We start from the raw sequence: 25,437 nt of genomic DNA on the forward strand, positions 1-25,437 counted from the left end.
CTCGCAGTCCGAGCCCCGCAAAACGTTCCAGGTTGCTAGGCACTGAATAGCGGAACACTTGCTGTTTAACCAGATCTCGTCCCAGGAAAGTGGGAAAGAAATTATCTCCACACCACGGTTCAAGCAGTAGTGGGACTCCTTGGCGCAATTGGTAGCGCGTTCGACTCCAGATCGAAAGGTTATCCGTTCAAGTCGGGTAGGGGTCAAGCTCATTCCCCTGGTGGCTGCCGGGGTCATCTGTTTTCTTTTTAGTTTGGGCTGTACAACTACGAAACGGACAGAAAGCTATTTGAGGATTCCATATGAGGACTGAAGAGAATGGTGGGCATACCGTCTTTTCTTCCAAGATAATTTAAGTGGGCCAAGACGAAGCTAAATGCCGAGTCAGACCCCTGCCCACCCAAGCATTTCTTGTAGCCCAGGCATTCCATTGCAACGTGGTCCTTGGTATAATTTGCTAGCCATTTACAACCTATCCAGCGCATCGCTAATCATCCGGCACACATGTGTGTGCTGCTCCTTGCTGTTCTTGCCCCTGAGATCAAACAGCAACTCTGGGACCAGCAGCTCGTACTGCCCCACCGTCTTGGACATGACCTCAAAGACCTTCCTCATCTCGTTGCCGTGGCCGAGCTCCTGCCAGTTGGGCACCGAGGTCGCCTTCCCGCCCGCCTGCCTCGAGTACTCGAGCACGAGCGCCGCGAGCCCCGCCGCGACCGGGACGGACTGCGACGTGCCGCTCAGGCTCTTCATCGCCTTATTTGGAGGTGACCCTTTCTCGCTCAGTGCCACGGGCCAGGCGGCCACGAGGTGCTCGCCCAGGATCATGAAGTTGTCGCCCAGGATCGCGGGCGGGTTGAAGTTGGACGGCCGGCCGTCGGCGTCGCACGAGTTGACGCAGATGACCTCCCGCATGGAGGCCGGGAACGAGGTCGGGTTCCAGAAGCCCGAGTTGGACGCGGCCGCGAACAGGATGCAGCCGTGGAAGTGGGCCTTGCGGATGGCGTCCTTGATCGCCTTGTGCTGGCGTGGGAAGCCCCACGACATGCAGATGATGTCGACGGCCCAGTGCCCGGCTTTCTTGTCCTTGCCGGCCGCTGTCTCGATGGCCTGGTTTGGGTCAGCACGGCTGCCTTCTTGAGGCGCGGTGGGCGATTTGACTTACCTGTGCAATGAGCTCTACATTCCGTTCGGCCTCCTCGACGTCGTCCTTGAGAAAGACGCGTGCGCTGTACACCTCGACCTTGGGAGCAACCTGCAGCAGCAGATGGGCCAAATGGGTCCCGTGCCCGCACGAGTCCACGTCCCCGGGATGTCCATCGACGAAACTGGCGCACCTGATCTGACCGTTCTTTATGCGCGGTTCAAGCTCGGGATGGGTGCCGTCAACCCCGGAATCCAGAACGGCTACTCGTATCGGTCTCTGATTCGTCCTTCGCTCGGCGACAAAGTCGATGATGGGATGCATGTTGACTGTGATCCAGTAGTTACCCGATGCCGGGTCAGGGAGGCTGAGGAGCAATAGATCAGATGAGATAGCCCCCTCTATCTTCAGGGGATGCTCACCGTCTGCGTGCTCCGCTCTCCGAGTCATGCATGGCGCCCGGTACTTCTGCCTGGCGGAAAGGCAAGCCCGTGGCCTTGCCAAAGCCGTTGCTGGCATTCCATTCCTCCCTTACTCCTTGAACCAAAGTTTTCATCTTTGCCCGGACGATGACGTAACTGCTGGAAGAAGGAGATTCGTGTCGAACCAGGTTGAGGAAATCCGAGGGCAGCATGCACGTCTCCTCGCCCGGTACACCGAGTTCAACAGCCTTTTTGCCGAGAGTCGATGTAGTAAGTTCCCACGAACGCTTGATTGGGTGGGTGTCGTAGAAGGAAAGGATGGCGATCAGCCGATGGCTCTGCATGAAAACCTGGAACTCGTCGCTGAGGGCCTTCAAAACCCTGCCGGCATGGAGACAGTGTGGTGCTTCGCCGTAAAAGCCTCGAAGGTGGGTATCGCCCCAAAGCTCTGGGCGGGACGCAAGGTCCCTCTCCACCAACAGCAGGTATAGAAGTTCTCTGACGTCGCCGGCTATGGTCTGTGGCGTCCCAAAAAAGACCAAACCCCGGACACTTGAGCGAAGGGCTTCCCATTTCTTGCTCAAAATTGGATCCGAAAAGGCCAGCATCAAGGCCTGCCCATCTAATGTGAGCAACCTTCTCTCTGTGGGCGCCCATAACTGTCAACACTCACCTTCTTCGCAATTATTCCACCGAATTCACTACAGAGAAAGACAATCGGGATGGGTTCCTAACGGGTCTCATTGTTAGAACCATGCTTGCTCCAGACTCACAGACACATCGGAAAGCCTAGCGGTAGTCGGGACTTACATCGTGCATTAGATCAGCACAGCAGTCATTCAGAAAGGCTGCAGCCAGCGTCTGAATGACATCTTCGCAGCTGTCGAACTTTCCCAATGAGCTGTATCCCCAAGACCCAATCCGCGCAGTGGGAAAGTCCTTGGCGAGGAGGTTCTTGAGTAGATTGTTTTGGCCATTGTCGTTTGGCTTTTCCCACGACTTTTCTAGATCCCCAAAAAAACCATGGATGGCAACGAAACTAACTCCACACATGGTAAGCAAAGGGATAGCGAAGGGCATGCTTCTGCATGCCGTACTCAACCGTAGGGGCTTGGGTCGCCGGGGGCCGGTACAGCCATTTGAACCCAAGGTATGTCGGCTCCATCGTTCCGCGTCGAGACATGAAAACAAACTAAACTGAGTCGCCTGGTTGAGAGGAAAAGAGGGTAAGGGGTAAAGCAGGCTCGGGCAAGTGTGATCCACCATATGCGGAGCCTCCGCAGAGAGAGGGGAAACGGAAGAGGAGGGCGGCATCTGAAGTCAATTGGCCCAGCCTTGGCCAATCCAAGGTGATATTGGGGGCGTCTCTTGCAGCATGGGGGTCAGGAGCTGGTTGGGTTCCAACACTTTCCAATCCAGTCCCCGCAGACGCCACTTCAGGCAGCGTAACATGAGTCTTGGTAAGCACTGAGGCAGCCTGGAGCCCAACCATTCCTCGCTGGGAGAGAAGGACCAAAGGACACCTCGTGTCTGCTGCATTTGCCGTGTCCTGACGATGCTCAAAAGAACGGGTGAAAGGTTGAGGCATGCTGTTATCTGGGCTCTGATGGAAAGGAATCTAGCACAGAGCCTGCGCTGAGCCTCACTCCTCTTCTGTCTGATATGTGCTCTTCCCAATGGCCAGCTGACAAGGGCCTTCGTCCTCGTCGTCCAACAAATTCAGCGTCTCAAACGCTTCGGCCGCTTCCCCCAACTGATCGGCATGGACAGTGTCCTCTGCAAACTCGAGAAACGAGAAATCCATTTCCTCGGGATCTTCTTGTTCATCCTTCAAAATTGTAGCCGCGCTGGTACGACCCGTAAAGTCGTAGGAGGCAAGCGCCCCTTTCGTGTAAGGACGATGCCCCTGCGGCTTCTTCTTCCAGCTGTAAAAGCACTGGCGCACCGCAAACGCGTAGATAAACGGCGTCACCGGGACAAAGGAAGCCGGAACGCTGGATTTGTGCTCCTTCCTGCCCTTCGCTTCTACCGCGCCAGGAACCCCGGCGCCGTCGCCGTTTGCTTCGACGGAACCTTCCAGCGTAGACTGGTCGTCCTGCTCGGTCCGGATGATATCGCTGGGCGCGTCCTCGTTGCCACTCGCAGTGGAGCCTCCAAGCGTCTTCTCACCGTCGTCGTCCTCCTCCGGCGGCCGCTGCTCCGGGTAGGCAATCTTGAGCGCCGTGATCATGAAGACGGGCTTGCGAAAGACGGGTCTGCTCTTCAGCTTCCTCTGCACCTCAGCCGTCATCATGCTCCTCTCGACGTAATCGTCATCGGGCATGATGGCTTGCGTCTGCAGGCGGGACAGGGTCGCCGAGAAGACGCGTGCGTGGGACTCGGTCATCTTCAGGCGGGCTTTCAATCCAATATGGTAGATTGCTTTGGCGAGAAGACTGAGTTCTTCATCGTCGCTGTTCTTGACCCCGCCTTTGAACTTCTTGACCTCGGTGACGGGGATCTGCATCCCCTCATTGAATGGAACGAAGTCGGTTTGGTTGAGGGGGTTTCCGGGATCGTCCAAGTCCGTGATAAGATTGCCTAACTTGACTGGGACATCTGGCGGGTAGTCGAAGTGCGAAGGCAAAAAGTACGAGGGCTTTGGCCCTATGTAGCCCTTACCCATAACAGCTTTTGTGATGCTCTGTCTTGCGGCCGTGTGAGTGATGGAGATGACGAGCCGTAGGAGCCTGGTTTGGATCACTTGGGGACAGCTTTATACGGAAGATAAGGAATCTGCATCGGGCTTAAATGCGGGAGGAACGCGCTAGTGTTGGGCAGCGGGGAACTCGCTCGTCCGAGGGGGAGGAGGGAGAGGGGGGGGAAGGGGGACAGGGAAGAGCCCGAGAATCTGCCTGACCACTCAAAACTTGTCGTCGTTTACCTCTACGAAATCCCCCGGCCGCAAATCTGCCTACTCCCGTGTTCTGGTGTCACCTGCCCTTCGGGACTGCTTGACATAGAGATGGCCGAATGCTTCACGTCAATGCAGAATTAACATCGAAGACTTTTAGCCAGGAAAACCATATGTTTTGTGGTCATCATAACATCTGCAGCAGGAGCACGCAGAGACTTAGGAGTACCAGTGCCTCTAGAGTAAATAACTAAATAAAGTGAAAAAAAAAAAAAAAAAAAAAAAAAAAAAAAAAAAAAAAAAAAAAAAAAAAAAAAAAAAAAAAAAAAAAAAAAAAACATGGCGGTCCCGGGATGGCATTCCCCACGCAAAACCGTCAAGTGTTATGGGATTTTCCCTTGCGGGCGGTGTCGTTAGACAGAGCCCAGAGGGGGATTCTAATCTGTAATGGATAGGTATCTTCATCGAAGGGAGTGAGGGAGCCAGAAATTATAGAGTAGGGGGGCAAACAGGTTTGGTTGGTGAAGAATCAGATTTGTCAACAGGTTGCACGGCTAGAACTTGCGTCGTGGGCCCACCCCAAAACGAACGTCGGGATGGCACACTGGCCACCCAACTGATATTTCCCCCCGTAGGCCAGGTTAGGGGGCTCTTTCCACAACTTGTTCAGACCGGGTCGTTGTTTAGAACTTCACCGTGGTATTGAATGGGAACCGACCGAGAATCGGGAAACGGAGTAGTAAGAAACAGAGCAGGTATAGACAAGAGCACCGTTTCCATCATCCGAAAGTCCTTCGACACGGAACCTAATGTCTTTCTCAGTGCTACAGCAGTGTGGACTTAACACAAAGTCAACTACCAGGTCTGCATTCATGGTTTGTGCCTTCTAAGGGGGGGTGTATTGGCCACCAGGGAGGGGCTTACATCAGTGCGGCTCCGGCATTGCATTTAGATACCTACCTAAGGTACCTTACGTTACGTTAGGCCACGCCACTCCATCTTACCACAGTACACTGGAAGAAACACCCAATTCCCACCATTCTCTTCACCTCCGGAACACCGGCAACTTTAGACTTTAGTCTTCGTTGCTGTTTATAGGGTCCGGATTCTTGGCCTAATAGCCACCAGCCCTGCCCCATTCCAAGCAGATATAGAACTTTTAGGCGCAAGGACATGATCAGGCTGGTGCTATACCGCACCGCCAGGACGATGACGACAGCCACGCTAGCCGCTTCGCAAGGCCAGAGCCTCGGCGAATCCAGCACGGTTCATTTCCCGTCCGACCCCAAGCTGCCAGGCAAGTGCTTTGAGCCACGCCAGGATAACCCGATGGGTGACTATACCCCGAACCCAAGCAAGTCGCTTCCCGTGTCGCCGGCCCGGAAGGCGCTGGTCGATGACATCATCTCTCTCTATGAGATGGGAGCCACTGTCGAGCGCATGCAGCGATACACGCCCGACGCCGTGTACAACGACCCGGTCGGCTACGCCGACGACCGCTACCGGATTGCCAGCCAGTGGTTCGGCCTGCCCTACGTCTTCCGCGAGGCCAGGAGCCGCGCGCACGAGATCATCACCAACGACAAGGACCTCATCCAGTTCCTCCACGAGATGGAGTGGCTCCCCAAAGTCGTACCCAAAATCATCACGATCCGGTCGCTAGTCTCGCTCTCGCTGGATCCGGCGACGGTGGATAGCGACTTCATCCGCGTCAAGTACCACAAGGATCAGGCCGCCGCCAAGGATTACAGCAATGAGGGACCGGGCGTCATGCTGAAGAAGTGGCAGGCCGAGGCCACGGCGGGGATGCTGAGCGCGCTGGACTCGGATCTCAGGGCATTTGCTTCCGACAAGGGAGCGGGCAGAAGATAGCGGGCAGCAAACCAGACGATGTTAGTCTGTTGAAACACATCGCGTCGGTAGGAACTGCGTTCAGGCACGAAGCGTCAATCGTGGAACGTGGAAAACGTTAAGACTGTGGAATCAAAACGCAAGAGAACTGGTGTTTCCCTACCTAGGCAATTATCGTTAACTTGGAATCCTCTTTGGATGCCGCTTCGTTGCACCCTGCCGGTTCTTGAACGAAACCGACATGTCAGCCATTCGACCCTCAAAGGAGAGGTCACGCTGGAGATAGGGCATGAAACATCGTCCTCGGTGGGTTGCGTTGGAGTCGGACAGCAGGCGGAGGATATTCGCTTCCGCACTCTCCGGCGTTTCGCTCGCCACCAGGATCTTCAATGCGCTGTTGTGTCACAAGTCTCTATTTCGAGCCGTCCTGATATTCGAGAAGCCCCCAAAGCCACGCATATGGGCAACCTTGTAGCCACTGATCTGGAAATCGTGGCGTTTTCGCCGAGCCCATTAGCACCAGTTATTGGGAGTAATATCCTGAAAATGTGAGCAACGCAAGTATGACGACAGTTCACGCGATCAGTTGCTGAGCTGGGCGGCACGGCTCCAGAACAAGCAAAGCATCTGCTCGATGTCTGAGACATGCTTGTTCCCCAGGCGGACACATCGTGAAGGCGGGATTAACCGGGTCTCGGCAGCCCACGTGGAGAGGAATTTTTAACCAGATATTGGCCAGAGCCTGCGTTAGCTGTAACACGAAACCGGAGCCAGTGAGGACAAGCTTAGCAGATGGTTAAGGGGGGGTCTTCGCGGGGCCTCGGTCAACTTGCTTCCTGTTCTCCGTAGACAAGGCGTCCTTGACCCATGCAAGGAAGCCACACCGTTTGAGGGTGTTTATTTGTGCCCGCAGTCAAAAAATGTCCGACTGCAAACACGAATAGCCCGGGGTTACGTATGTGTCGGTTGCCGTACCCAGAACCTCATCCAGAGCGCGGGCATCATTCATTCCACTTCCGATGTTGAGATTCTAAACATCCAGACAGTGACCTGCGAAATGGCAGCTGAAACTCTCCATACGAGGTAGCTTTGGGGGTCAGTCGCGCGCCGTATCTGGCACGCAACCCCCATCGCTCTAGAAGCCGTCAATGCTAGGGTCTTTGGCAAGGAGGTGCATACAATACAGTGTGTGTACGGAATACTTCAGCTATGGTAGACTCGTGGTGGACGTATCTGAACTGGAATGTGCATACGTGGGGGAAGAGTCCCGTCGAGCGCCATTGAGCACGCCATCAGGCATAACCGCCCAACGTGGTCGCCACAATTTTCCCTTGAACCTCAAGTGCGCCCGCACAGATTGGGAAGAGCCCCTGAGACCAGAAACTACGGCAGCATCAGGCGGGTTTTGGGGACGACAAGCAGAAATATGTTACCTTACGCTTCTTCGAAGCTGGCCACTCTGCCACAGCCTTCACCTTCGCAGCTGGTCTCTTTCCAGTTGTACCCCTTGATTGACGGAAAAGTCAGCCTAACTCCTCTTCAAGCGCTCTTAGGAGGGGAATTCAAGCGAAATAAAGAAGGGATATCGAGCTGGGTGGGAGCATTGTGACAAGGATACACGCAAACACTGCCTGGATGCAACCTGTGGCGTGATGCTTTTTGCTGACCTCCCCTTGCGGACCTCAATCGACTTCAAGCATCATGCAAACACAAATGCGAGCAATGAATGGCGTGGTTTTTAGCACAACGGCCACATGATGTCATCCGTTGCCCTGGGACCGGGTCGCTGACTTCTCTCTGGGATGTGGCTGGATGTGGTGATAGGTGCCAATGCACCTTGAGCCCCCGCGATACACGGGGCCGCTTCGTTTCCTTTTGGAGATTGGAATGGGACAGCTCGACCGGGGCTGCACGTGGCTGTTTATTTTCCGGGGCTGGACGGACCCCCACGCTGCCCCTTCCCCTGGTTCCCAATGAGCCAGCTGCGAACGCGAACATGGGACAGCCGCCAATAACTTAAGAGCACGCAATCCCCAGCGCTGAATTGCGCGATGCCTCAGCATCAGTATATCGAGCACCGCGTACCCCAGGCCCCTTATCCACCATGTTTTCGTGCCGAGCAAGCCCACCGCCGTGGATGGCGAGATATCCACCATCCGGCGCCGGCAGACCATAGCGACCGGGAGCCTCGACAACAGCCTGTGCGACTGAGATGACTCCGAGGCGGCAGCAATCATGTTGCACCTCCGCGGAGAGGCGTCGCTCGACAGCGACCAGCTGGCCACTCTGACTGCCCTTACGCGAGCGGCCTCGGCGCTCTCAGCTGTGGGCGTCTTGACCATCATCACGACATTTTGCTTGTCGAAGCATTTCCGCAACCCCATGCACCGTCTGATCGTCATCAATGCGTTCTACAACGCCTTCGACGTGACCTGCACCATGATCTCTACGAGTGGGCCCAAAGCGGGAAATTCCTCAGCCCTGTGCCAGTTCCAGGGCTTCCTGAACCAGATGTAAGTCCGGCTGCGCCGACGTTCGAAGTGAGAACTCTGGGACAGATTTGCCAACTCGCTGCCTCTCTGTGCAAGGTTTCCTATTGCGGACGTGCTCTGGACCTTGTGCATGGCCATCAACGTTTACTGCATCGTCTTCCGAAACTACGATGTCGAGTCGTTGAGGAGCCTAGAGTGGAAGTACGTGATTGGCATCACCACAGTCACGTTTATCCCCGCTCTTGTTCTGCTCTTCATCCACAGTGATGAGAACGGCCCGATGTATGGCAGCGTAACGGTGCGTGAACCGGCTTCGTTTCTTCTGTTCCCGTATCGATCCCTTAACCAAATTCCTGGAGCTGACACCACCTCCTGGTAGATGTGGTGCGCGATTTCCCCGAAATGGGTCTTGTTCCGCATCATCTTATACTACGTGCCCATCTGGTACGGCATCTCTCCCTGACTCTCTCTGGCAACCAGCTCACCGGCCTGTAGGTCCTGCATCCTTATCACCGTAACCCTGTACGTCCTCGTCGGCATCGAAATCGCCAAGCGCCGCCGCGTCCTTCGCTCCATCACCAGCAACATCCTCTACAACCCGGCATTCGAGAACACCATCCCGCCCAGCAGCAGCGGCGGCGGCGGAGGAGGCGGCGGCGGTGGAACGCACGACAGCAACAGCTGCGGCAACTCAACAAGCGCCGAGTACGACGACGCGGCTCCCCGAGACGAGCCGGTCTCCTCGCCGACCGGGGCCTCCTCCTCCTCCAAGCACTACGCCGCGTCGACGACGCGCCTGACCACGACGCCTCGCGCGTCCCCGCTCTCGTTCCGACATTACATCCTCATGCCGCTCTTCTTCTTCCTCACGCTGCTGCTGGTGTGGGTCGCGCCGTCGACCAACCGCGTCGCCTCCTTCGTCGACCCGACCTTCGCGTCGTACCCGCTCATGCTGGTCGTCGGCGTCACCGGGTCGCTGCGCGGGTTCTGGAACGGGATCGTGTTCGTGGTCGTGGGCATGCGCTCGTGGAAGCGGCGGAGGGAGTTGGATGAGATGGCGCTGCGGCCGGTGGAGAGGATGTAGGGCGTCAGGGGATATCAATGTCAGGGAGTTATTAGGTGCTTTCTTTGGGTTATTATTAAATGGGAATTGCCTAAGAATATGCCTGGCAACACGGACTTGTCTTTCTACCGGAGACCTGCGTGCTTCACAAGGACCCCAGCAGAGAGGGGGTTAGGAGCGGAGTGTAAAGCCAGCTATACTTCACCTCTGTGCCTCATTCCAGGAACTGGAAACCAACCACCGTGCCTCACATGCTCTGAAGCACATTTTCTCGGATGCCAGTAGGCGCTGAATCTCCAATATCGATATCTGCCACGCAACTCGGAGGTACCGTACTGTGAGAATGGCTCGAGGCTGAGACGGTCGCCGCACGAATAAGAGCGCGAGTCCGCTCCTTCACCACAGGAAAATTGGATTGATGATACCTGAAACATCACCTTCGAGTCATGTCTTCCAGTCGAGGTCCTGTTAGTGGCCGATACGACACAGTGTTTCGGGCCCCAAGATATCCCACAAAATGACGGTCGATGCCCAGCTCTCGCCTACAGTGTTTCCACCAGATAATTGTCCTTGAACTCCAACACCACCGCCGTCCGAGCGATGTCCTTGCCCAACCCACACGAACACTCTGCATGGATCCAAAGCGGTGGGAACCAGTGTTTGATCTGCCAGAGTTCCCCAGTTGTCCAGATTTTCGTTTCTAGTAGAGGCTAAATAAATAATCCCCTTATTAGGAGAGATAGTCAAACTAGCTGGAGAGGGTGAAATTGTCGAATCACTTCGACTACGTCTGTCCATTGGAGCACGACGTCGCTTTCAGGCGTACCTCGCATCCTTACTCCTGTGTGGTGTGGTTGGTTGGTCCGGAGGTTTTGCACCACTTCACGAATAAGAGGCTAGGTATTGATCATCATAAAGAGGCTGAGGACCCCCCTCCTTGGTGGAATGGTGGGAATTTAAGTTGCCCAGTCGAAGTGGTCTTGACGGGTCGGGTGTTGGATCGGGGATTGGAAGCCACGCTGGCTTAGGATCTTCCCCGGCTGCACTGTACCAATCCACAATGAAGCGTTCATCATTAAGAGGCGGGAACTCCATGCCCTCGTCACGAAGGGGCGGGAACTCGTGTGGTGCCGAGGAAGGCGTGTGTTGGGCAAGGAACCTCAGCAACTCCTGCTTGTAGTAGCTACCCTAGAAAAGTATAAAAAAGAGTCTTAAAATGTGCAGCAAAGTGCCGGGTTCATGACCTGCAGTATAGAAGATGCAGGATGCAGATCATGGTGGTCCATTGCCTGGCATGCAGTGCGTAGACAAGGAGGAAGGAAGTGGTAGGAAAACCAGGAAAAGGTGGGTGAATGGCCCCACCAAGGAGGTTCGCCACAACGGAACTTCACAAGGAAAACCTCACATGCCGACCTATCCGGCACCGTTCCCGATGGATAGATCGGCACCCACAGAAACGGTAGGGCGGATCCCGCAGCTCCACCTCGGTGCCGAGCCACAGGAGCTTGGCGCTCGGCGTCCGGCTAGGCGATTGGCTCCGCTGCCGGGCCCCGGGAAGGTGGAATCCACCGCAGGCTGACAACACGAGACGGAGCAGGGCACAGTGTCGCGGGGTGGGGCCGAGAGGCCTCCCTGTGAAGGAATCCAAGCATATGTTCCGCAGTGAAGACATGCCAAGGCTGGAGGGAGGGGAAAATAGATTACCTGCTGTGGTAGGTAGTTATCCCGCGGGTGCGTCCATTTATGAGTTGGACCCCTTGCTTGGCCATGGTTGTGAAGATTGTCTCCTACCCACTCCGACAAATCCTTTGCTAGTGACATGACTGGGTGTAACATTGCGCCTTGCTTGTCTGAGAGCAAACAACATTCCTTTAACGCTCCCAATATATTGCCACAGTATGCAGAGACCGTCATGGTCCCGGGCAATGCCAGGGGACAGATGGCAGCAGAGGCAATGTCGCTGGGGACCTTGCGATGAAGATGAACCTGGGGTAACCTGACCAGAAATCACTTGAAACGCGCCGGTTGCCCCTGACGCTCACACCAGACGACATGAATGATCACTGCCCGGCGTCTCGTCAATCTGTCATCTGATTCGAGGCGATCGCCGTTGTCTTCAGTTTCTAGTGTTGTGTATATGTACACTAGATAACGAGATCTCAACCGCTATCCCCGCTAGTGTAGATCGAGATCATCATGATCGCCGCAGGGAAGCTTTTCCGCCCACTACATACGGCGGGCCGCATGTGGTTAATGGTTTAGGATGGGGAGTTACGGAGCGCCACAGACGTCAAGAGGTTGTTTGACCCGTTGACCCGCCAGTGTGCCTTAATTTTGAACCTGGTCTCCAGGGAAGGAGGTCAACAACAGGGATAACGCTGCCAGAGTGTACTATGAGCTGGATGAGTGTTGCCAACCAGCCTGCGATATGCTCCAAAAAACCACAGTGCCAGAGACTGGGCGCAACGGGCCCGGGACGCAGCGTGCAGCGCCACGCGACGTCGATCTTCTTCGGGCCGTTAACGCCATGGGGCCAATTCGCCCCTATCCATTGATCCCATTCTCACGGTGATGAGCGGATTCCAGAGAGCACAGCAAGGCGGTATGGAGTGCCAACAACGAGCCACTGCGAAGCAGTGCAGGGTCCTGTGTGCCCTTGAAGTTCGAGGGTTGCATGCAAGCCGGCCACTGCCCCTGTCCGCATCCCGCAGATACCAAAAATACTGCTGTGAGCCAAAGATTGAAGCGGGCGGGGATCGGCTTGGTGCATCATAATCGGACCATATCACTGCAGAACGGCAGGCTTTCGGAATGGATCTTCAGCGGCTGGTGCGAGTTGAGAAGGGAATTCAGAAGAACCCCATGATTGGCTTCCACGTGGATGAGAAGCCCACTTTAGCGGAATTGGCGAAGCCTTGTTGCATGCAAGGCCGCGGGGTAGGGTGGAGTCGGATCTGGGACGGTAGTCGAGTCAGAGACGCCGTTTTCCAAGATCAACAAGGTTTGCTGGGCAGAGGAGGCACAGAAGGTTATTCTTAAAGAGGTCCCGCCAAGACTAATTTCGGAACCTACCGCTTACAAGTATTTACAAATTGCCGCGAGGGAGCGGGGTCGCCACGACTTCGAGCAACATCAACAACGAAGAATTGCAAAGACTCGTAGCAACAACTTTGCGAAACCTCAACCAAATTGAAAAAAAAGAAAACGAAGTTAACCTACACCCTAACCTTGACCCTCACCCTAACCATAACCCTCACCCTAACCAGCAGGGGGCTGGCGCTACCCCCCGCACCCCCGGCGAACTAACCCGTGGCTAACCCGTGGCGATAGTGCAAACCCCTTGGCGGTCTTGGCGGGGTACTGACGCTGTAAAAACATTGCCGACAATTGGCCGAAATTAGTCTTGGCGGGACCTCTTTAAGATCCAGCGGCACAGAAGGCTGCATGGCTGAACGAAAACGGGCCGGGCATCTGACAGGGGGAAACTTGGCGTTTGCACCGTGCGAGAAAACGAAGACAGGTTACAGTGCATGCATACTCGGACTGAGAGACCGGCTTGGAGGACGGCGTGGGACTCAAAGTTGGCTAATAACCAATAAAGAGTTTTGATGAAGGGATTTTGTACTGGGCTCAGTAAGAGTGATGCGACTGTGAGCCGGGACCGCACATTCTGGGCCGGCCAAGCCGTCGCGGAAAGGCTTCCGTGTCGCAGCAAAGCTCAGCAGCGGCGGGCCGTTGCTAGTATCAGCCAGAGACCTGCCGGTCGCCGATCAACGGGCGACCTGAAATTCGGGCCGGCTAGGCAAAGGGAAAAAATAGCAGCAACAAGGCGAGATTCGAAACAGCGTCGGGCGGCCACTTTAGACCTGCAGATCCAGTGGGATTTTTGGCTCGAGGCGCAGGGCGCAGAAGTAACTGTGCGTGTTCGGAGTCCGGATGAGCGTCAACAACGCGACAATGAGCCGTATCAAGAGAACAGAGGGAAACGGTTGGATAAGCGTTGGCTCTTTGACGGCAGGTTTCAATGATGAAACAGCGGTCGTGAAACTCAGCCCACAAATTCCCCAATGTACACTAGTGGACCCCGTAATGCACGCTTACATACCTTACATAATAGGCAACTATGTAGTGGGGCCGTAGCGAAACCAATCAGCGCCTCGGAATGACGTCACAGCGGGCCCGGTTGCATAGGACCCTGAAAGATCGGCAGAGCTTTGGCCAAGTGGCCTGTCGGGAAAGAGGGGTACCTGAGTTAAGGTGAGCACGCAAAGGATGACAGGACTGCAATCATGATGGGAAACACGAATTGTGCCATGCCAATGTTGGCCCCAAGGAAGTGAGATTTGGAAAGCGGCCGATGGGCGTATGACCACTGCGCTGGGCCGGCGAGGTTGCGCCGAGCTCATGCCGGGGTGGCCTGTTCAGAGCCTCGGCTGGGCTTCATACCGCACTGCTGACAACTAGCGGTTTGGCGAATATCGCCAATTGGATGTAGTGTACACGACAGTACATACAGCACACAAGGAGGGCTTCTTGCACACAAGGCGGGCCCCGCGGAAAATACCGCACATTGGTTTCCGAGGTTGGCAAGATCGACGACTGTGGGAGCCTTCGACGTCATCGGCCATCGTCAAGATCTTTTATTGGAAGGCGGCAAGGAACCGCATTGTGTGTAGCGGGGAACGACTGTGTTGATCCTGCCATGTGAAAGCAAGAATGACGCCTGCAGAATAAGCGGAGGGGGAACAGCATATGCGTAAATTCGGAGTGCACACATACTGCGGTAAAGGCTGCGAGCCACGCGACATGGCTCCGCGCGACGCTCGCCGTGTCGTGTTTGGGCTGCGGCTTTTCAGGGGTTTATTGGACCCTGAATTTAACGTCATGCCGGGAAACAACCTCGGAACTTCCATGTGCACCTAACGTCGTGTCGAAAGATTGCCACAATGCTTTACCGCGGTACTGTATATTTGTGCATCTCAACTTGCGCGCGGAACTGCCGCACCACATACTCCAATGACTCCATATTGAGTATGCTACGCGGCGGGATCCAAGAACAGCGCAACGGCTTTCCAGGGTCTCCAGGAGCAGGCGAGACGCAAGGGTCGTTGTCATATTGATGTTCCGATCAAAGAGAATCGCCCCATGAAACTCCAAGTACTGTACCAGCCAGGATCCGCACTTGGCCCCGAGGATGTAAGTTACAGAACACTTTCCTCTCACACCTGAAGCACTCCAAAATCCTGGTGCCTTGCGTTTTGCCACCGCAAAAACTCGCTCGTCCCCTGCGAAGAACGCTGCTCATACACCAGGGGCGGGGGGCCAAACTAACCATACACCATGTAGCACCACAGTCCACATGTGTGGCTGGGGCCCGTGGCGGGCATCAGGAGCGGCCAACATCGCCGTTCAAATCCTTGCGGGTCACTGCGGGCGGGCTGCGAACCCGCGGCCGGTTCACGCGCCGTGCAGCCGGGAAATGATACGCGGCGTTTCCCTTGCAGCCAGCTTGCCCATCGGACTACCGTTTAACTAACCAGCGTTTCAATGCGTCATGCCGGTTGCTCGAAAGATGCCCGCCAAGTTCGTTCCCGTTTCCATGAGCGAAACGGAAGTGCGGCCGCTGGCCCACGCGCCTGCCAACAGCGAGTGAGCAAGCCTGTGAAGCGGCAGGTGGGGCTGCAGGGCGGTGGTGGAGTGCAGCCCCGCCAAGCTGTGCTTCTGTTCGCACTGTCACCGCGGTCGAAGCCGTTACCGCAGGCCCACCGAGGAACGAAACATCGGCTCAAGGCCATGGCCAAGCCAAGGGGGAAGGAACACAAGCATTGGGCCCAGAAGTTGTCCTCGCAACTCGGATGATCGCTGCCCGTATTTGTATATAAGATATCGCTTTGCCACCGGTGCCTGACAGTTCTTTCTTTGATCAGCACACTCGGGGGTCCACCAGTTTTCGTCATAACCGCAAACTCCTCACTCACACCACGACCTCATCCTTTTAAGCCCTTTGTTGCATCCCACCAACAATAGACGTCACCTCCTCCGTACCCTTAAAATCTCATTGTCGTTGCCTCCTATCCATTTCCTTCTTCTCCCTTCAAGCAAGCGTACACACAAATTGCACAAGATGGCGAGGAATTGCCCCAAGAAGGCCGTCCACTTCGGCGCCGGCAACATCGGTACGGGCCCCCGGACCAACCATCAATCGTGGGGGTAAACGGATTGAGACTGACTTCGGTGCCGTTTAGGTCGTGGTTTCGTCGCCTGCTTCCTGCACAACTCCGGCTACGAGGTCGTCTTTGCCGACGTAAACGAGGCGACGGTGTCCAAGCTGAACACCCAAAAGAGCTACAGGGTCATCGAGGTCGGTGCCGACGGCACGTCGGAATCGATCATCACCAATTACCGGGCCATCAACTCAAGGACGCACGAAGCCGACCTCGTGCGGGAAATCGCGACGGCGGACCTGGTCACCTGCTCCGTCGGCCCTCACATCCTCAAGTTTATTGCGCCGGCCATTGCCAAGGGGATCGATGCGCGACCGACGGAGCTCACCCCGGTCGCTGTGATCGCGTGCGAGAACGCGATTGGCGCCACGGATACGCTGGCCGAATTCATCAAGGCGCCGGAGAATACTCGGCCCGAGCGGCTCGCAGACCTGGACAAGCGCGCCCGGTTCGCCAATTCGGCCATCGACCGCATCGTGCCGGCGCAGGACCCGGACGCCGGCCTGGACGTCAGGCTCGAGAAGTTCTACGAGTGGGTGGTGGAGAGCACGCCGTTCGCCGACCACTCGCCGCCGCACATCGAGGGCGTCCGCTGGGTGGAGAACCTGCAGCCGTTCATCGAGCGCAAGCTGTACACGGTCAACACGGGCCACGCGACGGCGGCCTACCACGGCTACGTGCGGCGCAAGAGCACCGTCTACGACGCGCTGCAGGACCGCGAGATCCAGGAGGAGGTCCGGAAGGCGCTGTCGCACACGGCCGAGCTGATCACGCAGAAGCACGGCATCCCGGCCGAGGAGCAGCAGGCGTACGTCGACAAGATCGTGCGCCGCATCAGCAACCCGCACCTCGAGGACGCGGTCGAGCGGGTCGGCCGCGCGCCGCTGCGCAAGCTCAGCCGCAAGGAGCGGTTCATCGGCCCCGCCGCCGAGCTGGCCGAGCAGGGCAAGGACTGCAGCGCGCTGATGGACGCGGCCGAGATGGCCTTCCGCTTCCAGAACGTCGAGGGCGACGACGAGTCGTTCAAGCTCGCCGAGATTATGGAGAAGAACGAGCCCGAGGAGGTCGTCAAGCAGGTCTGCGGCCTGCAGCCCCACGAGAAGCTGTTCCCCCAGGTCGTCGACGTCGTCAGGCGGGTTCAGAGCGAGAGCGACGCGCACTCCGATTAAGGTTGCGCCTCGTTCCCGCTCTCACCTTTTCCTTTTCCCTTGGTTTTGCAACGCGATATTTTCAGGTGTTTGGGTGCTCTGGGGAGTCAGCTCGCACGTCCCGGGAGGACAAGCGCGGATTTCAGGTTGGTTAGCGATGGGGACTTGTTCATTTTGCCTCCTTGACCCGACAGGGAGGAGCGCATGGATCCGGCGTTTGTTTTGGGTAGCATCCTTTGCTCATTCACCCTTATGCAGCATCGATCAGATCAACGAAGGAAACGAACAACAGAACGGGTTAGACAGGGTTCTGTGGCTTTCTCATTGTGGTAGATGGGGCGGCTGCATGCATTGTCCCAATGATAGAGGAACCGCGTTTCCCGACTTTCACTCCTGTTGAACTGTTGGTGGTTGCAGCGTTGTCGAAACCGCATTTACCGATACTGCGGGGAGGGAATAGAATTAAGTAGCTTATGTCGGAAATGGAGCGTGATTATGATTCTCGCAAGCGCATGAGTTCCAGTTGCCGAGTTAGGTTGAAAGCGCACATCCAAGAATGAACCTTTTTTTTTGCAAGGCCTTGCCATGTCCTTGAGCAGCAAATCACTCGCCCTGGCGGGGGTTGAACAGCAAAGGGCTCGTGCGTGCCTCATCGTTGTGTCCTGAGGCAGCCACTGGCCCCATTGAATCTTACCTAATCCCAAACACCCACTTGCAGCTTGGGGGTCTGGATTGACCACATTGGCGAATTTGAGGAACGACGTCGAGATACGTGGCCGGCACATCCATACACCTGCCGACCACCAAGCTCGCCGCAGACTTTGAACAAAACGGGGAACGCGCCGCATCCTGTACAGCGAAGTTCCCGACCCGAACCGGCGGCGAACTACCAATCTAAGGCGGCTGACGTGCGATCCGTGGAGCGAAACCCCTTTTGCGAGCCGAGTCGGTCCCTCGCCTCGTTCTCCCCGCCAAAGCTCCCGAAGCTCGACGGCTGCTGCACCGACATTCGTTTTTGAAGTCGCCGGTTGCATCATTGATCACCATGAGGTTGGACGTGAAGGCAGGTTTGATCTCTCATGTTTGATACCTGGGCGAGTTCTGGGTTTCCCGGGCGAGTTGGCCCCCAGCCGCCGGGTCAAGCTTGATGGGACAGGTCGTCTCGAGCCGCTCCTGGGATTGTTTCCAGTGTCGCTTCGCGTCTGGGGAATGCTTTGCTTTGCGTGTCAACATATCAATGACTTGCTAACAATGACTTCCAACGTGCAGCGACAGCTCTTTGCCCGCTCTGAGGTACATTGAACCACCCCCTCTCCCCCCCAACTCAGCCTTGTTGCGCCGCTAACCGGTATGCAACAGCGGGTGAAAGGCATCGACTTCCATCCTACCGAGCCGTGGATCCTGAGTATGCCTGTCCGCGCCCACCTCGGCCTGTCCCTCACGACCGCTAACGCCCGAGTGACTAGCCACCCTCTACAGCGGCCATGTTTACATCTGGTCATACGAGACCCAGCAAGTCGTCAAGACCTTCGAGCTCACCGATGTCCCTGTTCGGGCCGGCCGTTTCATTGCGAGGAAGAACTGGATTGTTTGCGGGTCGGATGATTTGTATGGCCTGCCCCCCATCTGTCCGCCCATGTGTCGGCCCTAGCAGGGCAAGAGCTGACTTCGGCGCGTCAGCCAAATCCGCGTTTACAACTACAACACGAGCGAGAAGATCACCTCCTTCGAGGCGCACCCCGACTACATCCGGGCGATCGCTGTCCACCCGACACAGCCCTTTGTCCTCACGGCTAGTGATGACATGACCATCAAGCTCTGGGATTGGGAGAAGGGGTGGAAGAATGTTCGAGTATTCGAGGGCAATTCCCGTATGTGGATGGCCAGGCTGGCTTCTTCGACCGGTGGGTAGGATGCTAACCCGGCGATTAGACTACGTGATGTCCCTGGCCATCAACCCCAAGGATACGAACACCTTCGCCTCTGCCTGCTTGGACAGGACAGGTATGCGACCTCCCCAGTCTGGCCATCTTCTCAGCTGACACCTGCCTCAGTGAAGATCTGGAGCTTGGGATCATCTACCCCTAATTTCCAGTTGGAGGCACATGAAACCAAGGGCGTCAACCACGTTGACTACTATCCCCACAGCGACAAGCCGTACCTGCTCACCACCTCCGACGACGTGAGTTGACTGCGCGTCCTTGCCCATGTGTGGGACAATTGACTAACCGTTTATTTCCAGCGCACTGTAAAAGTGTGGGACTACACAACCAAGAGCCTGATCGCCACGCTAGAAGGCCACACCAACAATGTGTCTTTTGCGTGCTACCACCCAGAGTTGCCCATCATCATCTCAGGTTCCGAAGACGTACGTTCTCTTGTGAGCCGGATCAATCCTGCAGAAGACTGACATTGCCTGCAGGGGACCGTAAGGATATGGAACGCCAACACCTACCGCTTTGAGCAGTCCCTTAACTACGGGCTGGAGAGAGCGTGGTGCGTGGCGTACCAGAAGGGCAAGCAGGGTATTGCGGTGGGCTTTGATGATGGCTCGGTCGTGATCAAGCTGGGTCGTGAGGAGCCTGCAGTTTCGATGGACGGCTCCGGGAAGATCATCTGGGCCCGGCACAACGAGGTCGTGTCTGCCGTGATCAAGGGCGGCGAGGCGACCAAGGACAACGAGCCAATCACTCTCGCCACCAAGGAGCTGGGGACAGCCGAGGTGTATCCGCAGACGCTCATCCACTCTCCCAACGGACGGTTTGCCGCAATCTGCGGCGACGGCGAGTACATCATCTACACGGCGCTTGCTTGGCGCAACAAGGCGTTCGGCCAGGCGCTGGATTTCGTCTGGGCGTCCAAGGACAACTCGAACGACTTCGCCATTCGCGAGTCAGCCACCAGCATCAAGGTCTTCAAGAACTTCCAAGAGAAGAAGGGCGGCCTCGATGTCCCGTTCGCAGCTGATGGGCTCACTGGTGGTGTGCTTCTCGGCGTCAAGGGCCAGGGCGGCATCTCGTTCTATGACTGGGCGACGGGTGGCCTCGTGCGCCGCATCGAGGTGGAGCCCAAGCAGGTGTACTGGAGCGAGAGCGGCGAGCTCGTGGCGCTGGCGTGCGAGGACACCTGCTACATCTTGAGGTTCTCGAGGGACAACTACAACCAGGCGGTTCAGTCTGGCCTGGTCGAAGAGGATGGTGTCGAGGCCGCCTTCGAGGTAATGACGGATATAAACGAGAGGTGAGGTCATATCGACTCTGCACGGATGTGCCTCTGGATGCTAACGCTAGGCAGCGTTCGGTCGGCCGAATGGCTCGGCGACGTGTTGATCTACACCAACGGGACCAACCGGCTGAACTACCTGGTCGGCGACCAGACCTACACGGTCGCGCACTTCGACAAGCCCATGTACATCCTGGGCTATCTCCAGCGCGACAGCCGCGTGTACCTGACTGACAAGGACCTCTCAGTCACGTCGTATGCTCTTTCGCTGCCGGTTCTCGAGTACCAGACGTTGGTTCTCCGAGGGGACATGGAGACAGCCGCCGAGCTGCTTCCCAGCATCCCGCAGGACCAGCTCAACAAGATCGCGAGATTCCTCGAGGGCCAGGGTCACAAGGAGCTTGCGCTCGAAGTCGCGACCGACCCGGAGCACAAGTTCGATCTCGCCCTGTCGCTGAACCAGCTCGACATCGCCCTCGAACTGGCCAAGCAAGCCGACTCGGACCACAAGTGGAAGACGCTGGGCGACGCCGGCCTCGCCGCCTGGGACGTGCCGCTCGCAACCGAGTGCTTCCAGCACGCGCGGGATCTGGGCTCCCTGCTGCTGGTCTACACGTCCACGTCCGACCGCGACGGCCTCGCCAAGCTGGCCGAGCAGGCGTCCGACGCGGGCGCGCACAACGTTGCGTTCAGCTGCAAGTGGTCGCTCGGCGACGTCCCTGGCTGCGTCGACATCCTGGTCAAGACGGGCCGGCTGGCCGAGGCGGTGCTGTTCTCGCAGACATACCAGCCGAGCTTGACCGCGGGGCTGGTGGCGCAGTGGAAGGAGAGCCTGGAGAAGAACAAGAAGGGCCGCGTCGCGAAGGCGCTGGGCGTTCCCGGGGAGGATGAGGAGTTGTTCCCCGAGTGGGAAGAGTGGTTGCGGCTGGAGAAGGAGGGCCCTGTGGCAAGTGAGGAGGCTAATGGTGCGGTTGAGGCAGAGGAGGTGGCTGGAGAAGCGTAGGAGGAGGGAAGAGACGGGGGAGGCCACCGAGGAGGACGTCGAATAGGGAATGAATGCCTTGCTGTATTCCGTAGACTCTCACGAATGGGGGAGACCGCTTAGTAGGTGTGGTGTATTGGCGCCTGGGCGGTTGTGTCTTTAGGAGAGAGGAGGACTGCGAGAAAAGATGTGTTTCATTGGGAGCTATTGACAATATTTTTGCGCATCATTGGCATGCGGCCTGTTCATGTTGTCTTCAGAAGCCGAGACCGTGGAGGACGGAAGAGCTTGTGCCATGGATATCAGCTCCCATGGGATAGTCGCGCTGCGCTGTTGCTTACGGTTCGCCTAATTCGCCAATCACGGCCTTCGCAACAAACGGCTACCGCTGGTCTTGGCGCTTACCGACCATCTCGTTGGTGCTGAGGTAGGATTCTGTGGGGCCTTGTCTTTCATTTCGGGACCATCGGGGCCCCGAGGTCCGGAGCTCACTGATTCCTGGACGCCGAAGCTTTGGTGAGCGGCTTTCCCGGCAGCTCCAAAACACCATTTGTTGTTAGCGTATCGCCGGCGCTCTGTCGCTGGCAGCTTCCACGAGCTGTCTCCTCGGCTCTTATCGGCCCGGACGGGTTGACTGGCGCATAATATCCTAGATTCCTGTTTGCTCCGATACTTAATCCCCGCACTTGCGCTGCGCAGGAACCGACGATGGCCGATTCGCCGGCGGAGAGGGTGCTGAGCGTGGGTGGCCATGATTTCGGCTACCCGCACGGCCACTTGGGTCACCTCACCGCGGACGAGGAGAACAGGCTCAAGTCGTTCAAGCTCTTCCTCGAAGAGAAGGGCATGTATCGCCCCGGGCCGCCGCCCTCGCATGATGACCAGACGCTGCTGTAAGGAGCTGCGCAACCCCCCGCCGACTCTCCCCTGCTGGTGTTTGTTTCCCCCCGTATGCAGATGGCATGCTAACGGCGGGGTGTTTACATTCGTGCGCAGGCGCTTCCTGCGGGCGCGGAAATGGGTGGTCAAAGACGCCTATGCGCAGTTCAAGGACACTGAGGACTGGCGCAAGGCGAACCAGCTCGAGGTGCTGTACGACACAATAGATGTGGATGCATATGAGCAGACGAGGCGTTTGGTATGGAACCTGAGTGGGCGGGCTAGCACGACAACGTCTGGGCTGACTCTGTGCGTTGCATAGTATCCCCAATGGACGGGGCGGAGAGACAGGAGGTCAGTACAGACAACTTCCCCGGCCTGCCCGACCTAACTGTTTTTTCCTTCCGAACCGTCCACTGACGTGTCCTTCCTCCTTCCGCAGAGGCATCCCCCTCTATCTCTTCCAAATCCGCCACCTCGACTCCAAGACAGTCTCGACATACGAAAAGTCGGCCGAGTCGACCAACGTCAGCCAGGCGCAAACGGACGGCTCCACGCCGCAACGGCTGCTGCGGCTGTTCGCGCTGTACGAGAACCTGACGCGGTTCGCGCAGCCGCTGTGCACGGAGATGACGGACCGCGAGCACGCGCGCACGCCCATCACGCTGAGCACCAACATCGTGGACGTGTCGCAGGTGTCGCTGCGCATGTTCTGGAACCTCAAGTCGCACATGCAGGCGGCGTCGACGCTGGCCACGGCGCACTACCCGGAGACGCTCGACCGCATCTTCATCATCGGCGCGCCCTACTTCTTCAGCACCGTCTGGGGCTGGATCAAGCGCTGGTTCGACCCCATCACCGTGTCCAAGATCTTCGTCCTGAGCGCCAGCGAGGTCAAGCCGACGCTCGAGGCCTTCATCGAGCCCCGCAACATCCCCAAGCAGTACGGCGGCGAGCTGGATTTTGAGTTCTTCGACCGCCCCAACGTGGATCCAAAGATCAGGGAGAAGCTGAGCTGGGAGAACGGTTATACGGATTTCCCCGAGGGCCCGGCGTACTGGGTGCCCGTGGACGGCGGGAAGCGGCTGGCCTGCATCGCGGTCGGGAGTAAGGACGGCAAGCTGAGGCGGGAGCGCGTCTGCAGTATCTCGGTCGCGTTCCCGGCGGAGGAGGCGAACGGCGTCCCGGAAGCTGGCAGGGCGGCGACCTCCCCGCCGGCGGCTGCTGCGGATCCTGCTGTGGAAGCTGCTGTCGACGGGGTGCAAAGCCTGTCTGTCGTCGACGACAGGGTGGTGAGCGAGATTGAGGAGAAGGTGGCCGTCGAGGACCGGAAGGAGGAGGAGAAGGCTGCGGCTGTTTCCGCGTGAGGTGTTTCGGGTTGGGTTGTTGGGACGGCTGGCGGGTGTTTGACGGGTGTTGGCATAGACGGCTTGGATGTGTTTGGCGTGGGTCATGGACCTCTACATTGTTGGTCATGTTCTGGGGATAATCTGATACCTTTCAAGCGGCGAAATGAGGGTGATGCATGCCGGGAGATCTCTGGGGTAATAATAGGAGAGAAATGGCTGGATATGCGATTTTACCACTGAGCAACAGCGAGTTCCTCTTGGAAGCTGTGGCAAATGGCTCCCATCTTGCCCGCCATCGCTCTACGGTGCAATTCGCGTACCTGTCGACAGTGCGCAGGCCCAGCCGAGTCGCGCAACTGCCCCCGGCAAAGGGAAGGCGTGCTCTACCGCCAGGTCTTTTGTACCGTCACCGTCACCTCTCAACTCCCCAGTCAATACAGACAAACCCTTCCCATTACACCTGAACGCCTGTCCCGCATGTATCCTTCCGGTCTATCTAACCATTTCCTGCCCAGCCCTCACGCCACGCCCTGATTCACCCGCCACTGCTCTATCCCCTTCTCGAGCTCCTCCCACGTCAGCCCGTCCCGAACCAACCTCATCGTGACGCCCAGACTCTCGACCTCGAGGTTCGGCCGCTCGTCGTCAAAGAACAGCATCTGCCCGTACGGTATGCCGGTCCGCTTGGCCAGCACCTCGAAATGCCTGATCTTGGAGCCCTCGTAGATCTCCAGCCCCGCATCAAAGGCGTCGATGGCCCGCTTGACGCCCTTGTCGGCGCCGCCGCCGGCGTCGCCCAGGGGCGGCGGCAGGCGCAGCTGCTTGAGCACGTCCCGGCACAGGTCGCCGACAGGCGACTTGCTGGCCACGGCGAGGCGGAGGCGGGCGGGCGGCAGCGACGAGAGCAGGCGCAGGATGTGCGGCGCGTCCGGGTACAGCGCGAAGTGCTCGCCGTTGCGGTCGGCCAGCGTCGGCGGGTGCGCGTTCGGCACCGGCCGGATCGGCGGCGCGATGTGGATGTCCGAGTAGAAGGGCCACAGCGTGTAGTCGAGGTCGAGTACGATCAGGCGCGGCAGGGGCAGGCCGTCGTGCAGCCAGGCGGGGGCGGCGCTCGGCGAAGACGGCGTGGTGGACGCCGCCGGTTTCTTGCTCTTCGCCATGGGGGTCGCTGGTCTGGACTCCGGAGACGGGGGGTATGGCTGGTGGGGTGGCGGTCACTGCAGGTGCGGCGCGCTGCGACGCGGCGTCGAACGTGCTGCGAGAGACGTGGAAAAGCGGTTGACAGGGGGTCGGTGGTGTTCCCTCCGACGGTGTCGGATGTCGGAGCACTTCCCACTGTTGCATCGGGTTAGGGTTAAATATACCGACCTCCTCCATCATTCACCTGCAGTTTGGCTGCACGTTCTGAGCCGCTTCTGCCAGCTCCAGCCATCATTGCCCCTCCCTGCAGCCAGGACTCGCCGATTCATCCCCGAAGAAGCACCTCCACCATCCGATGCGGGAGTTTGAGGCACAAAGGATACAATAACGTTACACCGTGGGATCTCTGGATTTATTCCTCTTTCGCGCCCGCCAGCCAAGCAGCTTTAAACAGGCTGTTAGGTGGGTGTGCGGAGTAGCGCAATCGAATCGCGGCGTTGGACCATGAATCGACTGATCACGGGTATGGTGGCTGCTGGGGATTATCCGGTGCCCACCATTGATTGGGTGGACCGTCAATTCATGGGCCAACTGCCGTAGCTCGATCGGATACACGGACGTGCTGGCA

General features: G+C 57.5%; 8 protein-coding genes and 1 non-coding gene across 9 annotated transcripts; 6 read left to right on the forward strand and 3 right to left on the reverse strand.

Annotated features, from left to right (window-relative positions):
- Window positions 1-133: 133 nt before the first annotated feature.
- Window positions 134-206, forward strand: THITE_t49. Its single transcript has one exon. It is a non-coding gene; the product is annotated as a tRNA-Trp (tRNA).
- Window positions 207-465: 259 nt separating this feature from the next.
- THITE_152268 (uncharacterized protein) lies at window positions 466-2,731 on the reverse strand (the record flags this gene model as incomplete). The annotated part of the gene is made up of 6 exons (XM_003652523.1): window positions 466-1,110; window positions 1,166-1,511; window positions 1,567-2,180; window positions 2,240-2,296; window positions 2,377-2,605; window positions 2,664-2,731. 6 exons carry the CDS (start codon window positions 2,729-2,731, stop codon window positions 466-468), a joined length of 1,959 nt encoding a protein of 652 aa, XP_003652571.1.
- Window positions 2,732-3,208: 477 nt separating this feature from the next.
- THITE_2087708 (uncharacterized protein) lies at window positions 3,209-4,231 on the reverse strand (the record flags this gene model as incomplete). The annotated part of the gene is made up of 1 exon (XM_003652524.1): window positions 3,209-4,231. The coding sequence occupies one exon, from the start codon at window positions 4,229-4,231 to the stop codon at window positions 3,209-3,211; it is 1,023 nt and encodes a 340-aa protein (XP_003652572.1).
- Window positions 4,232-5,788: 1,557 nt separating this feature from the next.
- On the forward strand, window positions 5,789-6,331 carry THITE_2143840 (uncharacterized protein; the record flags this gene model as incomplete). The annotated part of the gene is made up of 2 exons (XM_003652525.1): window positions 5,789-6,240; window positions 6,295-6,331. The coding sequence occupies 2 exons, from the start codon at window positions 5,789-5,791 to the stop codon at window positions 6,329-6,331; spliced, it is 489 nt and encodes a 162-aa protein (XP_003652573.1).
- Window positions 6,332-8,398: 2,067 nt separating this feature from the next.
- Window positions 8,399-10,207, forward strand: THITE_2114200 (uncharacterized protein). Its single transcript, XM_003652526.1, has 4 exons — window positions 8,399-8,823; window positions 8,899-9,100; window positions 9,182-9,246; window positions 9,298-10,207. Exons 1-4 carry the CDS (start codon window positions 8,546-8,548, stop codon window positions 9,884-9,886), a joined length of 1,134 nt encoding a protein of 377 aa, XP_003652574.1. The 5' UTR covers window positions 8,399-8,545; the 3' UTR covers window positions 9,887-10,207.
- A 5,600-nt stretch (window positions 10,208-15,807) lies between these two features.
- On the forward strand, window positions 15,808-17,811 carry THITE_2077788 (uncharacterized protein). Its single transcript, XM_003652527.1, has 2 exons — window positions 15,808-16,041; window positions 16,111-17,811. Exons 1-2 carry the CDS (start codon window positions 15,990-15,992, stop codon window positions 17,256-17,258), a joined length of 1,200 nt encoding a protein of 399 aa, XP_003652575.1. The 5' UTR covers window positions 15,808-15,989; the 3' UTR covers window positions 17,259-17,811.
- A 159-nt stretch (window positions 17,812-17,970) lies between these two features.
- Window positions 17,971-21,828, forward strand: THITE_2114204 (uncharacterized protein). The gene is made up of 10 exons (XM_003652528.1): window positions 17,971-18,300; window positions 18,507-18,530; window positions 18,597-18,642; window positions 18,704-18,845; window positions 18,918-19,108; window positions 19,170-19,241; window positions 19,292-19,419; window positions 19,480-19,605; window positions 19,660-20,477; window positions 20,532-21,828. The coding sequence occupies exons 1-10, from the start codon at window positions 18,283-18,285 to the stop codon at window positions 21,460-21,462; spliced, it is 2,496 nt and encodes an 831-aa protein (XP_003652576.1). The 5' UTR covers window positions 17,971-18,282; the 3' UTR covers window positions 21,463-21,828.
- Window positions 21,829-21,892: 64 nt separating this feature from the next.
- Window positions 21,893-24,072, forward strand: THITE_2114213 (uncharacterized protein). Its single transcript, XM_003652529.1, has 4 exons — window positions 21,893-22,334; window positions 22,438-22,579; window positions 22,643-22,674; window positions 22,763-24,072. Exons 1-4 carry the CDS (start codon window positions 22,150-22,152, stop codon window positions 23,685-23,687), a joined length of 1,284 nt encoding a protein of 427 aa, XP_003652577.1. The 5' UTR covers window positions 21,893-22,149; the 3' UTR covers window positions 23,688-24,072.
- On the reverse strand, window positions 24,073-25,110 carry THITE_2114216 (uncharacterized protein). The gene has a single exon (XM_003652530.1). It carries the CDS (start codon window positions 24,827-24,829, stop codon window positions 24,188-24,190), a length of 642 nt encoding a protein of 213 aa, XP_003652578.1. The 5' UTR covers window positions 24,830-25,110; the 3' UTR covers window positions 24,073-24,187.
- Window positions 25,111-25,437: the final 327 nt, after the last annotated feature.

Source organism: Thermothielavioides terrestris, chromosome 2 (assembly GCF_000226115.1).
Source record: "Thermothielavioides terrestris NRRL 8126 chromosome 2, complete sequence".
In the NCBI taxonomy this organism is placed as follows: Eukaryota; Fungi; Ascomycota; class Sordariomycetes; order Sordariales; family Chaetomiaceae; genus Thermothielavioides; species Thermothielavioides terrestris.

Coding starts and splice junctions, on each gene's coding strand:
- THITE_2114200 (XM_003652526.1), top strand. CDS start 8,546: ATGTTGCACCTCCGCGGAGAGGCGTCGCTCGACAGCGACCAGCTGGCC. Junction 9,101..9,181: donor CGATGTATGGCAGCGTAACG/GTGCGTGAACCG, acceptor ACCTCCTGGTAG/ATGTGGTGCGCGATTTCCCC. Junction 9,247..9,297: donor TTATACTACGTGCCCATCTG/GTACGGCATCTC, acceptor ACCGGCCTGTAG/GTCCTGCATCCTTATCACCG.
- THITE_2077788 (XM_003652527.1), top strand. CDS start 15,990: ATGGCGAGGAATTGCCCCAAGAAGGCCGTCCACTTCGGCGCCGGCAAC. Junction 16,042..16,110: donor CTTCGGCGCCGGCAACATCG/GTACGGGCCCCC, acceptor GGTGCCGTTTAG/GTCGTGGTTTCGTCGCCTGC.
- THITE_2114204 (XM_003652528.1), top strand. Junction 19,242..19,291: donor TGCCTGCTTGGACAGGACAG/GTATGCGACCTC, acceptor CACCTGCCTCAG/TGAAGATCTGGAGCTTGGGA. Junction 20,478..20,531: donor ATGACGGATATAAACGAGAG/GTGAGGTCATAT, acceptor AACGCTAGGCAG/CGTTCGGTCGGCCGAATGGC.
- THITE_2114213 (XM_003652529.1), top strand. CDS start 22,150: ATGGCCGATTCGCCGGCGGAGAGGGTGCTGAGCGTGGGTGGCCATGAT. Junction 22,580..22,642: donor ATGAGCAGACGAGGCGTTTG/GTATGGAACCTG, acceptor TGCGTTGCATAG/TATCCCCAATGGACGGGGCG. Junction 22,675..22,762: donor ACGGGGCGGAGAGACAGGAG/GTCAGTACAGAC, acceptor CTCCTTCCGCAG/AGGCATCCCCCTCTATCTCT.
- THITE_2114216 (XM_003652530.1), bottom strand. CDS start 24,829: ATGGCGAAGAGCAAGAAACCGGCGGCGTCCACCACGCCGTCTTCGCCG.